Source organism: Epargyreus clarus, unplaced genomic scaffold (assembly GCF_041222505.1).
Source record: "Epargyreus clarus isolate Ecla_fem2 unplaced genomic scaffold, WU_Ecla_fem_2.2 ptg000002l, whole genome shotgun sequence".
NCBI classification, from domain to species: domain Eukaryota; kingdom Metazoa; phylum Arthropoda; class Insecta; order Lepidoptera; family Hesperiidae; genus Epargyreus; species Epargyreus clarus.
In genome coordinates this window covers 1,514,793-1,529,648 of record NW_027332210.1, presented here as the reverse complement: position 1 = coordinate 1,529,648, position 14,856 = coordinate 1,514,793, and the positions used below count along the sequence as shown (strand labels likewise).

Genomic DNA, 14,856 nt, shown 5'->3' with positions numbered 1-14,856 from the left:
AAAAATTTCATATTAAATATCACCTTCAGTTATAGATGTGAGCAAAATGTATTGTTCAAGGAAATTTCGACAAAAGACAAAAAAAGGCATATCATTTATCAAAATTAGGGCTACATTTATTAATGCAGTTATTATTGTGAACCAGGTTTTAAACTAATAACAGCAAATGTATTGCAGCTATTTAATAGACACGTACGTTATTCAATTATTGAATTGTATAAGCGTAATAATTCAAAATGTAATACATTAGCCATTGCGCGTGTCAATATTTGAGCAATTACCAAAATAAGTGGGCATTCATTTGTTATGTGTGTCGATGTATTATCAAAACTTTAGTTTATTTTACAAACAAAGTAACGTGACCATTGTGAGTTGTTTCATTGTCATCATGTGGTTCGATGTCATTAGTTTATTCAATTATTTTGTGGTCATTTGTCATTGTAATTCGAGTTTTAATTTTCGAGATAGCAAAGTTACAGTAGTTTCATTTTTGGTGTGGTGTGAACAAATTTTGTTTATGGTAATTATATTTATTTTATTATCGTTATAGCCTTGTAAATTACCCATTAAGTCAAGGGCCATAAACTTATAAGTGTACTTATAACGTAGCTTACATAATAAAATTTTCTTTGGATTTATTTCTGCGGTGTAAGAGCAATGTTTGCTATTATGTTTTAGTAAGAATGAATTATGATATAGTACGGATTATATTAGGTTAGGTTAAGATGAATGTAGGTTAGATTAAGTTATAAATTAATAAGTGCTTAAATAAGTAATTAAAAGTTTTTAAACATTATTGCCGTTGTGATAACTTTATTGTGAGGAAATGACCATACTCTTATAAGTGGATATTTTAGAAGTTACACTTCTTTAGGCGCGTTATGAAAAAATGATGAGAGTGAAATTTTAAGATTACACGAAAGTTACAGCATGGAGTTGCAGCGGTTGCAGTTTCCAAACAAAAGCTACCAACAAAATAGAAATAGAGCCTCTATTAGTCGCGCAAGTTGGCACCATCGTCGCCTCTGTTCACTGTTTTCATATTCATAGTATTTATCCACATGTTTCTAGTGTCTACATTCACACACGTGTTTCAGTTTCATGTAAGTGCGATTTATATATGTGCTGATAAATTATATTCAGTAGTATATTTATATATATTTCACACGATGTTAAATTGAACCAGTTAAAGTAGGGGTGTAGGGTAACATAAATTACAGGAGGTCATTCTTCCAAAGATTTTTTTTTATTTTTTTTATTACACTTTATTGACCAATAAAAACAAGTGGTACAATAGGCGGACTTAATGCTAAGTAGCATTTTGTACCGGTCATCCTTAAGGATGTGCAGAAAATATAAAGGCGGCGCACAATACATTTGATACTCCTATTATTTTTCAATTATTTTGCTGTGTAATACCAGTAATAAGTTTTTGGACAAAAGGACGATATCATATGACGCGATTACGGATACCAAGTAATGTTTTAAAAGACAAATACTAATTTTGTAAATGTAAGTGTACGATCATCAAAGTGAGATGTAATTCTTACTATGTTTCATATAAAATTAAAAGTTCTAGTACCAACGGAACATTGTTTACACGAGTAGGAGTATCAGGATCAGGGAGTCGATCAATCATCTGCATCCACCCGGGCCATAATCAGGTTAACCGGGTATCGGTCATTATTGATTTTGTGAATCCATGCTTATAATACTAAATCTTATTTGCAAACATTTTTAAATTATGTATGCATATATGACACGTGACACGATTGCTAGCAAGTAGGTAATGATTTCATACACAAACACTAATTTCGTAAGTTTAAGCGTACGATCATTATTACAAAAGAGATGTTATTATTATTATGTTTCATACAAAATTAAAGTTGTGGTATAGTCCGCGTAAAACTGCTAGTCCGTTCTGAATATAGAAATGAATCGCGTCGCCATAGCAAATTGTATGACTACACCTGCTCGCATTAAATTCAGCGGACTAGCAGTTTGGCGCGGACTATACCGACGGAACAATGTTTCGGGACATCAGGATCAGGGAGTCGATCAATCATCTGCATCCACCCGGGCCATAATCAGGTTAACCGGGTATCGGTCATTATTGATTTTGTGAATCCATGCTTATAATATTAAATCTTATTTGCAAACATTTTTATATTAACTATCGTCACTATTCGTTACTCTTTTGTTATTGTTAAAGTATTTATATTATGGGAATAAAATGCAATTAAAATATATTACTGGGTTGACGTTACAAAATCTTAGGGTTGACTATAATAAAATAAGGGATATAGCTGGCGCCGTGTCAAGAGGTGATTATGTAAATAAAATATTTGAAAAGCATAGATAAATAAATCAAGATATTTTCACTATTTCATTAAAATTTATTTAAAGTACTTACTCATAATTATCGTATAGATGAAAACTAAAAATTTACAATTATCTTTAAGTGGTCAAATACAAAAATACTCTCTATTCACCGACCTATTTCAACTGTCGATATTAGTGACGATATACGGTGATAAGGTTATACACTCCTCACCTAACAGCATTCAGTAGCATTACCATGAGTTGGCATAGAAACGCCACTATAGAAATGGTAAATAGAAAACTATTGTCATTTTGCTAGTGAATAACATAACTACTATCGTCACGGTATTTCTTGACAACGTCTGTCAAATTAATGACTCATGGGACCGAATTTGTATGGCAATAGATCATAATGACATTCGCTAGCGATTTGATTTCGATAGGTTTTTTACGTATCGAGTTACGTCACTACGGATTTTAGTTCTACGAGTAACCACCAGAGGCGCTGTACAATTTTTCATACATTTATTTTACGCAGTCGCTAGCGAGTAATACTTTTGTAAACTCATGGTAGTCCTACAGGCAGCGTAACATAAAAAATCCTATCTATATCTCTTAACTGTAAACGCACAAAAAGTTGATCAGTAACTCGCTAATATAAAGATAACAGATCCAATATTTACACGTCCAGGCGTCATCAATCATTGTGTCAATCTGAACTGGGTCGCAGTGGTCACTCCCGATTGATTACACAAAGCAATTTATGATATAGCGAGCAAAAAGTTTGTTATTACTGAGAAACGTTTGAAAACGATTATGATAAGAAAATTATGGCTTTATTTATAATATAGGAGTAGCAGCTGAGCATGCAGTAAGTGGCTACGGCCGCACATGAACAACTGTGATCAACCCCAGATAAGTTTAGATGATTACTTGAGGGTGGCTACAGATGCACCGCTACCCCTGAGGAATAAGCTAGAACGCCTCGGAAAAGTATGTCTCCCTTACCACACCCTTCAAACCAGAACACAGGAGCGTTTAACATTGCTGTTATGAGGCAAAAAGGTTTGGCGGTGATGCCGTTGGAGTCCAACCACAAAGGGTTCTACCACCTTCATAACTGCAGTACTACTGCTGGGACCGGGTTTCTCTCAATTATGCGGGACACTAGAAGACCAATTACGGTTACTGGTTTGGTACATTGATCGTTCGGGTTGGTAGAATTTAATTGATTAAATCAAGGCGATAATGCATATATCAATAAAGTTTCCCCTAAAATTTCAGTCCACTTAAAAAAAAAGTCGAAAATTATTGTAGCAGTGATTCTGCCGCAGTTGAACCATAAAGGGGTCTACTCACTTTATTCTGTTTTAGTACATATTTATATTTTTCATACTAATAGCTATACCTTATGATTCTAATTCAAGCTCATATTTTTAGGGTCCACGAATGTTTAAAATTTACTTAATAAATTTCTTTTTCAGATGACCATCAAATTCTGCTTAATCCTGGTTCTCATCAAATCCAGTTATACGAATAGTATGACAGAGAAAACGTGTGACAGAATCCAAATCGACAACCAATGGTACCATAAGCAGATCCTCTGGATGGACAATGGAAGACCCTACCACTTAAACGTGCACAAACAGACAAACACACTGTTCTTCAGTTATTCTGTACCTGCAACTTATTCTGATATCGATTTCCAGTTAGTAACTCTTAATTTAGAGACAAAAGAGTATTTAAACATAGCTGGAATCAGAGGGGGCTGTGCAACTGCTGTAGATCAAGGGAACGATGAAGTATACTTAGGAGGTAGTGATGGAATTTACAAATACAATATGGCGACGAAGCTTGCAGATTATTATAAAGAAAAAGATAAGAATATCTGGTCTCTGTTTTATAGACGAAATTTGTTCTACGTTAGCTACCCTGATCAGAAATTATACATGGAGGTCGACGGAAAATTTGCTTTGGTGAAAGAGTTCCAAAATTTTGAAGTTGATCAGTTTTTTACTACGAATGACGGTGAAATTTACTATGGAAACAATACAGGTTTATACAGATACAATAAGAATAAGCTACGTTCTGAAGTAATCAATGATTTGATTACAATAAGACAGATAACTGAAGATAATAATGGAACTATATACACTTGTACAAATTTCGGTGTCTTTACCATAAGGAATGGTATTTACAAAAAGGTTTTAGATATGAGAAATGTGTATGGTTTGTCTTTTGATAGAGATAATAATTTCATTTTGTCCGATGATAGAAGAGTTATGAAGTTACTGAAAAGTAATGTAAGTTGTGTTGATACCGATCATTGGTGATTTAATAAAATTGTTATTAGAACGTAAAGGAGTATAATTTATAAATAGCGATAGTAAGGGCGTTTGTCCACCACCCCTGTCACAGGACCGTCACTAAGAACGAGATTATTTCGGGTTGATTTTAATATGGCGTGACGGACGTGCGGTGGATACACGGCTATACTAAACGTATGCACCACTACTTCGGCGCAGTCATCTCGTTCTCGGTGACCGTCCGATGACGGTGGCGGTGGATAAACGCTGTAACAGCCACATCTTTATTTTCTTTATAATATAGGGTTAGCAGACGAGCATGCAGTCCACCTAATGGTAAGTGGTTACTACCGCTCATGGACATCTGTAATCAACTCCAGATAAAATTTGACTCTTACCTGAGGTCGGCCACAAATGCGCCCTTACCCTCGGGAATGTCTCCTTACCACACCCTTCCAAAACAGAACACTTAACAAAGCACTGCTGTTATGAAGCAGAAATAGATGTGGCGGTTGTGCCGCCGGAGACGAACCACAAAGGGTTGGACTACCTTCAAATTTACTGTAATGACACTAGATTGTATATTTCAGATCAAATGGGGTTTAAAAGAGTTTAAGGATTTTGTGTGCACAAAATAAATAACGAAAAAAATTGTTTTATAAATCGGTACCAAAGATTTTCCTCAATTTAATTTCCAATAAAAAGGGGGAAAATAAGCCTATAGAGCTGGCAACACTGCAACCTCAGGCTTGACATTTACCCTATCTAACCCAATTTACATCAGAATGAAAGAGTTACACAAACTCCATTCTAAATGCCAAGAACGAGTAAAGTGTGCTTCGTGGAGATTCTATTCAGTATTTTCATAATAATCTCCCCTTTTGAACGCTCACCTTGCTTCAAGTTCTTAACTGCGGGCTTCGTAATGAAGTTTTCGTCATTTTTAGGTATTTTATACTACCTTGTACGTATTTTGTGTATCACTGAGTTTTTAATTGTAACAAATGAACGAATAGTTATTTACTATAACAAATGAACGAATAGTTATTTACTATAACAAATGAATGAATGGTTATTTACTATAACAAATGAACGAATAGTTATTTACTATAACAAATGAACGAATAGTTATTAACTAAATCAAAAACAGTTGAAAAAAATACTAATTTTATGTGAAAATATGTAATTGTTTAGCATCACAACCTTTCTAAACCCTAATGAGATAATTGTCTATCCAATGTTTTGATAACTAGAGATCGTCAAATGTCGATCTTTGGTAGGAAAACATAGAATAGATTAATCATTTATAATGTATGATAGTCGATAATACGTTTTATTTACTTTATAGTCTGCTATGAACTCCATTTGAATATAAATCAAATCAAATCAAATTATTTTTTTTTGATTCAAAATAGGTTCTTTACAGAGCACTTTTTGAATGTCTTTACTACTACCACCACTTCACAAGGTATTTCGTTATGGAGAAGAAGCGGCGAAAGAAACTCCATAACACACATCTTTTAAAAAAAATGTTTTTTCGATGTCAACTTAACGTAAAGGTACATGTGGAGCTGGAGCTAATTCAGACCACACCGTTACACATGTGCACCTACTGTTAGACCAAATGTGCACCTATTGTCAATTATTGTCTTATTGTCAATTCTATATTATATCATGAGTTGAACCTACTTTATAAACGGAGTTTATCTTCATAAAGTAAAGGTGTGTGTGATTTCAAAAATTAATTCATCAACTTTACTGATATTTCAAGATACATGGAAAACAACGCCATCTATGAACACACTACAACAAGTGTATCGAACACGAATGATCACTTAAATGTCATAAAAGCGTTTTGTTTTCGCTAACATAACAAAAATCTCCAAATGTTCACAGATACAGAAGAACAACGTTTTAAAATTTTAAATCCGTAACATGTTCTGCATAATTGAAACGCGAATTAATCGAATACGCGGACTTTGCTTTTTTTTCGCAATGAAAAGCTTGCGTTTGAGTGGCGTGTTTTTCTGATTCCATTTTTAAAATTTATCGTTCGTATTTTTGCTATTGTATATTAAAAATTTATTATTTCTCGCAAGTATTACTTCCACATTTCAATAAAGTATTGTGACTTTTTATTATGCTATTTTATGTTTTTGGATTGGACATTTCGTTATTTATTTGTGCTACTATGTACTATGCTATGTGCTATTCGAAGGTGGTAGAACCGTTTGCGGTTCGACTCCGGCGGCACCACCGCCGCACCTATTTCTGCTTAATAACAGTAGGTAGTGTTAGGCACTGCTGTGTTCCGCTTTCAAAGGTGTGGTAAGGGAGACATACTTTTTCGAGACGTTCCAGCTTAGTCCTCAGGGTTAGCGGCGCATCTGTGGCCGACCTTAGGTAGGAATATCTAATCTATCTGTAGGAATATCTATCCGGGGTTGATCACAGATATCCATGGGCGGCAGTAGCCACTTACCATCAGGTGGACTGCATGTTCGTCCGCTACTCCTATATTAAAAAAAATGCTACCAGCTACTATGTATAATACATCTGCGATCAGCTTAAGCTAAAACCTCTGTTTGTATTTATACTATGGGATTAGCAGACGAGCATGCGGTCCACCTAATAAGCTGTTACTGCCGCCCATGAACATCTGTAATCAACCCTAGATAAATAACATTTGATTTCTAACTGAGGCGTCCTTACCGCACCCTTCAAACCAGAACACAGCAGCGCTTAAAGTTAAAATTTTCGATTTCTATTAAACTAAATATACAAGTAACATCAAGCGAACTGTTTACCGCACCCTTCTGTTAAAAATACAGTTTAAAAATGTCAAACTTCTTATTAAATTTTTGAATAGTTTCCAAACTAAAAATGGACGAGCGTTTGAAAACCCATATTTTTCTCACTTTGACATCTATTTTCCAACATTATGTAGTCATGGTCACTTGTCTTATTACGAGCGATGGAACGACTGCATTCTCGCTTGACGTAGCTTGACGTAGTAAGATCTTGTTATAAAACTAAGCTGAGTTGCTATTTTTGAAGAATATCTTGGGATTTTTCGTTTACGGGTGCCTTTTTAGGGTTCCGTACCCAAAGGGTAAAACGGAACCCTATTACTAAGACTTCGCTGTCTGACCGTCTGTCCGTCTGTCACAGGGCTCTACCGCTTAAACCGTAATAGATAGACACATGACATTTTGACAGAAGAGGCATAACAGTGGCAGCTATAACAACAAATACTAAAAATAAAATAAAGTTAAATATTAAAGGAGGTCTCCATACAACAAACCGGATTTTTTCGGCATTTTTTGATCTAACTGTTAAACTGTACTAGGGAGACGGTTGAAATTTTTACAATACGTTTACTACTATAACTGGTATTATAATAAATACAAATAAGAACCATAAAACATATTTTAATATACTTATTTTAATTTTATTATACGTTGATTACGTATAATCGTCGTCCCATCGTCACCCCAACGCCATCTATTGTTGTTTCATATGTAGTCATATTGTATTATATAGTATTATTGAAAATCATAAAATGAATAAAAATAATAATGAACATTTGGTAGTACGGAAGCCTCCATGTGCGAGTTCGACTCGTACTTGGCGAATTTTTAAAACAGATTGCGATGAAGCTAACCAGTGTACGGGATCGAAGGTAAGCTACGTAGCTATGTTAAGCTAGGCAATTAAGTGTTATGAAAATAATTACACTAGTCGATATCCTAAGCTTGCATCCGTAGCTCAAATTATTAGCTTTCAATGAAAATTATTGCATTGCATTGCTCTTTATAAAAAAAAAAACTAAAAGTGCGCGCGGCTTCGTCCGCGTTTAAAAAAATGATATTACATACATATAACTGAAAATTTGTACCTTCACTGGAATAACAGTGGCGCTTTTGTCGAAAACTGGTCGTACCAACTCAGAAACCTTTGTAAGCTCATGCACAACAACTTTGCTAAAGATCATCACACGATCAAATGCATAGGTAACGATTCTATTAAGGACATACAGACAAATATTCATTTTTATTTATATAGATAGATATACCTTTAAAAAATTCCTACTAGAGCTAAGTAAGATATTTCATGAAAATACATTAAAAAAGACGTTGAAAACTACTCTCCCGCTAAACTAATCGTTACTCGCAAAAACTGGAACAGCTACCTAAATAACTTGTTTGCACAGATCAGAACATTTGCCAAGAAACTTACTTTTCTACTATTAAATGTTATTTATTGAATTATCTGTCTGTTTGTCCGTTGGGTCAGCGTAAGTGGAACTAAAGTGTTTAAGTTTAATTGAATACGCTTCGAGTTTTAGTTATTAATTAAATTGAAGGTGGTAGAACCCTTTGTGGTGCGACTCCGGCGGCACCACCGCCACAACTATTTCTACTTTAAAACAGCAGTGTTAAGCGCTGCTGTGTTCTGGTTTGAAGGGTATAGTAAGAGAGACAGACTTTTCCGAGGCGTTCCAGCTTAGTCCTCAGGGGTAGCGGCGCATCTGCGGTCTGAGCTGATATTCCTCGGAAAAGAACGCCTTACTATTCAGAACACAGCAACGCATTATAACACTGGTGGTCAGTTACCGTCAAGTGGATTGTATGCTCGTTTGCTACTTCTGTATTATAAATAATTCGCCTAGTACGAGTCGATCTCGCACATGGAGGCTTCCGTACCACCGTTCATTATTTTTTACTTATTTTTATCCATTTTATTATTTTCAACAATACTTATATGATACATCGATAGATGGCGTTCGGGTGATGATAAATAATACGTAAACAACGTATAATAAAATTAAAATAACTATATATATTAAAATATGTTTTATGGTTCTTATTTGTATTTATTATAATACCAGTTATAGTAGACGGATTGTAAAAATTTTAACCGTCTTCTTAGTACGTTCAAGAGTAAGATCGAAAAATGCCGAGAAATACCGGTTTGTTGTATGGAGACCCCCTTTAATATTCAACTTTAATTTATTTTTAGTATTTGTTGTTATAGCGGCCACCGTTGTTTCATGGGTTTGGCAGATATAGCCGGTGACAGACGGACAGACGGACAAAGAGACAGACGGATAGACAGCGAAGTCTTAGTAATAGGTTTCCGTTTTTACCCTTTGGGTACCGAACCTTAAAAAGCTAGAAATAGGAGCGACAGTGATATCACACAGATCGCACCATACACACTTATGCACACGCGCAATTTAACAGACCCTTAAGCATAACCAGATTTAACCAGTTTAAGAATAAACTGAGTAACTTCATCAAAAAACCGAAGTCTATTTCGAAGCGTCAACTTACGAATATTTGTTATTCACATTTGAATAATTGCCAACATTTAAGCGTAACCAGATTTAACTAGTTTAAGAATAAACAGAGTAACTTCATCAAAAAACCGAAGTCAATTTCGAAGCGTCAACTTACGAATATTTGTTATTCACATTTGAATAATTGAGTTGAATAAAAATTGCCCGAAGCTCAACGTCATGTCGGCGGTTTCGAAAAGTATTCAACTGATTTAGGGCGCGTGTACACGATGTTAAAAGCAATAAATGTCGTGTCATTTTTCACGGAGTTGCAAAAGTTAATCCCGAATTCGATATGACGCTGTGATTTTTTAAACTGTTTTAACAAAATGTTAAATAGGTTTAAAATTACTACTAGTTAAAAAAGTGTTTTCATAATTACGTAGCTAATAATTATGTTATGTTTTGTTCTGATTTTTAGGGAGGAACCAGAGTCTGTAGTTTTGGTAATAGCTAATTATATAATATTAAAAGCCATCTATCTGTCCTAACTTTAAATTTACAAAAAAAGCTAGAAATTGGTGTGATGATGGTACCACCCTGTTGCACCATACATATTCACGGACCACGCGCAAGTTTAAGCGGACCCTTAAGCGTACCCAGATTTAACTAGTTTAAGAATAAACAGAGTAACTTCATCAAAAAACCGAAGTCTATTTCGAAGCGTCAACTTACGAATATTTGTTATTCACATATGAATAATTGAGTTGAATAAAAATTGCCCGCAGCTCGACGTCATGTCGGCGGTTTCGAAAAGTATTCAACTGATTTAGGGCGCGTGTACACGATGTTAAAGGCAATAAATGTCGTGTCATTTTTCACGGAGTTGCAAAAGTTAATTCCGATCCGAATTCGATGCGTGATTTTTAACTATTTTTTACAAAACGTTTAACGGGACTCTGAGTATGGGTTTTTACGTTTTTACAAAAATGACTGTTTTGTATTTGTTTACGTATTTGCCCATACATTTGCAATCAGCGCCTTTAGCGGACTGTATCAGAACTGATTGGAAATGTATGGCAAATACGTAAACAAATACAAAAACAGTCATTTTTGTAAGAACGTAAAAACTAACATAGTAAAGGCACAGGTTTACAATCAAAACGAAGTTAAAAAATGTTTTAAACAAACGTATGTTTATAAGGCAAACTCTAAAAAACGGCAAATAATAATAATTAATGAGTGGGAAGTGTGTTCTAATAAAGATTGAATAAAATATGTGATTTCTTTATAATTAAAAAACAAATAAGTATATAATGAGGTAGTAGCAATAGTATTAAAACACTATTTTTTTTTCTTTTTTATAATATAAGAGTAGCAGACGAGCACGCAGTCCATCTGATGGTAAGTGGCTACTGCCGCCCATGGACATCTGTAATCAACCCCAGATAGGATAAGATATTCCTACCTGAGGTCGGCCACAGATGCGCCGCTACCCCTGAGGACTAAGCTGGAACGACTCGGAAAAGTCTGTCTCCCTTACCACACCCTTCAAACCGGAACACAGCAGCGCTTAGCACTGCTGTTAAAATGCGGGTCGATTCGCTCTCTATTTTAAAAGTTACACTTAATCACCTAAGATTTCATTTTTAATTATGAAAAAAATATGTGTATTTTTTAAATGTGATGACATTTCTTATTATAACTTTCAGCATAATTTTTATTGTTATTTTATTTGTTTCAATAATTATTATTTTTTTTATTTTTGCACATTTTTTTCCAATCTTAACCAAATTTCCTAGAAAACAAGATATTTAACATACTCAAAAACATTAACAATACAATAAGAATAAGTGGGTAGCAACCCTTAGCATAATTGAACGTCACGATATTCAAATCCCGTTACTGTAATTGGATTGGCTGTTTGGGTACGTAATCTTTGCCATTCGTTATTATCTAAAAGTCGAGAAAAAGGAAATATTCCTTTGTTAACCCACCATATTGTATTTGTTTGGTAAATTCTAATGATAATGTTGTTATAGAAATATAATCCAAATGATTGGTTGGTAATACGAATAAATTATATATTTTCAAAAATTCGAAAACCGAAAACTGCAAATTAAAGATGACATTGTATTTTTATACTATGTATCTAAGAGTCTTTCTTTTGAAGGTGGTATAACTCTCTGTGGTTCGACTCCGGCGGCACCACCGCCTATCTATTTCTGCTTCATAATAGCAGTGTTAAGCGCGGCTGTATTCTAGTTTGAGGGTAAGGAAGACATACTTTTCCGAGGCATTCCAGCTAAGTCCTTAGGGATAATGGCTCACCTGTTGCCAATCTTAGATAGGAAATTAATTTTATCTGAGGTTGATTACAAATGTCCATGGCCGGCAGTAGCCACTTACCATCAGGTGGACTGAATGCTCGTCTACACGATATTATAAAAAAATCTAAGAGTAGTGTCACTAGCTCTAAGGACACCTCAAAATTTTTACTCGACGGTGGAGGGTAATATTTTATCGAGCGTATTTATGTGTGTGGGCAAAGATTGAGACTTACAATGTGTAATGTAGATTACATTTGTCCTGAAAATACTTATGTTTTATTAAAATTAACCCCTAGCGTGACGGGGGTTGTATTCCAGTAAATCCAAAGCGAAAACTTGTTGAAAGGAAACATCAGAAAAAGGCGCGAAAGTCTTATCATACATGGAGGAACGCCAAATTAAAATTCGAAGACGATGTCATTTTACGAGTGCTTAGTGCTAATTTTAAATTAAACTAGCTGACACGGCAAACATTGTACCGCCTCAAAATCTATTTATCATATTATCATTATGAAGGTGGTAAAACAATTTGGTGGTAGAACAGCCTTTTTTTTGTTAACGACGGGGAAACCTTCAAAAGGTAGCCGGTGTCGTGGAAGCGACATAGGGTTATGTGGGACTCTTACTGCACTAAAACTCCTCCGGTGGCCTTCCTCGGCGCTGCGTTGAGGACTCCGGGATCTCCAAAGGAACGCGACCGGAGTCCTCTCAGCCCACTGCCCCGTCCGCCCGCCCAGGTGAGTTTGTATCACCACACCGTCTGGTGTATACGACGGAATGCGACCACTCATACCGCCGTCCTTCCCGGGGTCGTTGGCCGGGCAGTTTGAGCTTCCATTCTTACCGCCCGCAACCCCGAAAGCCTCTGTTAGTCGCCTCTTACGACAGGCAGAGGATACCGTAGCCCTATTCTGGTCCCGGAACTACAGGGACACATTATTTGACACCCAAAAAACTTAACAGATAACAAATATGGGCGTCGTTGGATTCGTCTAAATTGGGAGTGACATAGACCACGTTGCTTCCCTTTTTAGTTTTTTTTTGGCAACGGGTGTTTTTTAACTCCAGGGTCGCAAAATTGTAGAGACCCTTGCCCAGCAGTGGGAAAAGGGTTAAAATAATAAATTTTCCCAATACGCTTAGTAAACAACATGCCGGTAATAATATTTTCGGGAAGGGATTTAGGGCGGAATAAGTGAGTAAATATTTATAAAGGTCGCATGAATAACGGTAGATAAAACAGAAAATCAGGGCTACCCTTACATACAATCCTTGGTTCGATTTCCAGGGAACTCTAATTTTCAACCCTAGTTGTGGTGTTCAGTGCTTGATTGCAGCTTGCATTCCGTTTGATAGAATGTGGCTATTGCCGCCCATGGATATTTGTAACCAACCCCAGATAACTTCAAAATCTTTAAAAAAAGTTTTCCAAGAAGTATACTAATTCGCACTTGGCCAGCGCGGTGTACTATGGCCTTATTCTTCTCATTCTGAGAGGAGACCCGTGCCCAGCAGTGGGACAGTAATGGGTTGATGGTGGTATCTCTCCGGGTCTAACTATATTGGATCTGCCATCTTTCGAGAGTATACGAGTAAAACTACAAATTTATCGAACGCAGCTTTAGACTAAACGTAAATATTTTTGATTTTAAACAGCTTTCCGAAATTATCTTTAATTATACTATAAATCAAATCGCAATTCTCCCGAATCGCAAGTTTTCGGGCAAAACAGAGTGCAGTGGCAACACTGCTGGGAAATTAACTAAAACGATTGTTTTAATTGGGAACGCTTTACGACACTGTAATTGTAATTAATGTTGTTTTCTTCTCATTAATTAATTTGAGTTTTCCATTTAATTTGTTTGCGCTTTGTCCAGTTAAGTGTTTAACAAGTTTTGCATTATTTACTGCGCTTATGTTTTAGTTATTTTAGATTTTTTATAATAAAGGAGTAGCAGACGAGCATGCAGCCTTCCGATGGTAAGTGGCTCCTGCCGCCCATGGATGTCATGTAATCAACCCCAAATAAAATAGATAGAGTCCTACCTGATATTGGCCAAAGATGTGCCGCTACTTCTTAGAACTATGCTGGAACGAATTTGGTATTTGGAACACGTGATGGTAAGTGGCTACTAACTTCCATGGACATCTGTAATCAACTCTAGATAGGATTATCTAATTATAGCTTAACACTGCTGTTACTAAAGAAAAAATGTGGCGGTGGTGCCGGAGTCAAACCACAAAGGGTTCTACTACCAACAAGACTAAGTTAAAATGCATCGACGGTCAACCGCAGACAGGTCAGACAGGACTTCATTCTTATCTGAAATGTATTACAAATGTCCATGGTTACACTGGCCACTTACATTACGTGCTCGTTTGCTACTTATACGTTTTAAAAGTAATAAAAAAAACATTGTTTAAAAATCACATACACTTCGATTAAATAATAAAATTATGTTACAACTAACAGGGTCTGAAATTGAAATCTTCGACGCTGTTGGCTTCATTTTCTAAAAGCAACTTTAAACATAAGCTTCAATATCAACAGTGTTACCTATTTCTATAAACAAGCTAAGCTTTCTACTCGACTAAGTATCCCAATTTACTAGGAATT

General features: G+C 35.6%; 2 protein-coding genes across 2 annotated transcripts in view; one reads left to right on the top strand and one right to left on the bottom strand.

The window, feature by feature from the left end:
• The window catches only part of Octalpha2R (alpha2-adrenergic-like octopamine receptor), a 513,118-nt gene that overhangs the window by 43,654 nt on the left and 454,608 nt on the right, over positions 1 to 14,856 (bottom strand). The gene's annotated exons all lie outside the window — the stretch shown is intronic.
• LOC140744824 (ommochrome-binding protein-like) lies at positions 494 to 4,757 on the top strand. The gene is made up of 2 exons (XM_073076510.1): positions 494 to 520; positions 3,807 to 4,757. The coding sequence occupies exons 1-2, from the start codon at positions 518 to 520 to the stop codon at positions 4,653 to 4,655; spliced, it is 852 nt and encodes a 283-aa protein (XP_072932611.1). The 5' UTR covers positions 494 to 517; the 3' UTR covers positions 4,656 to 4,757.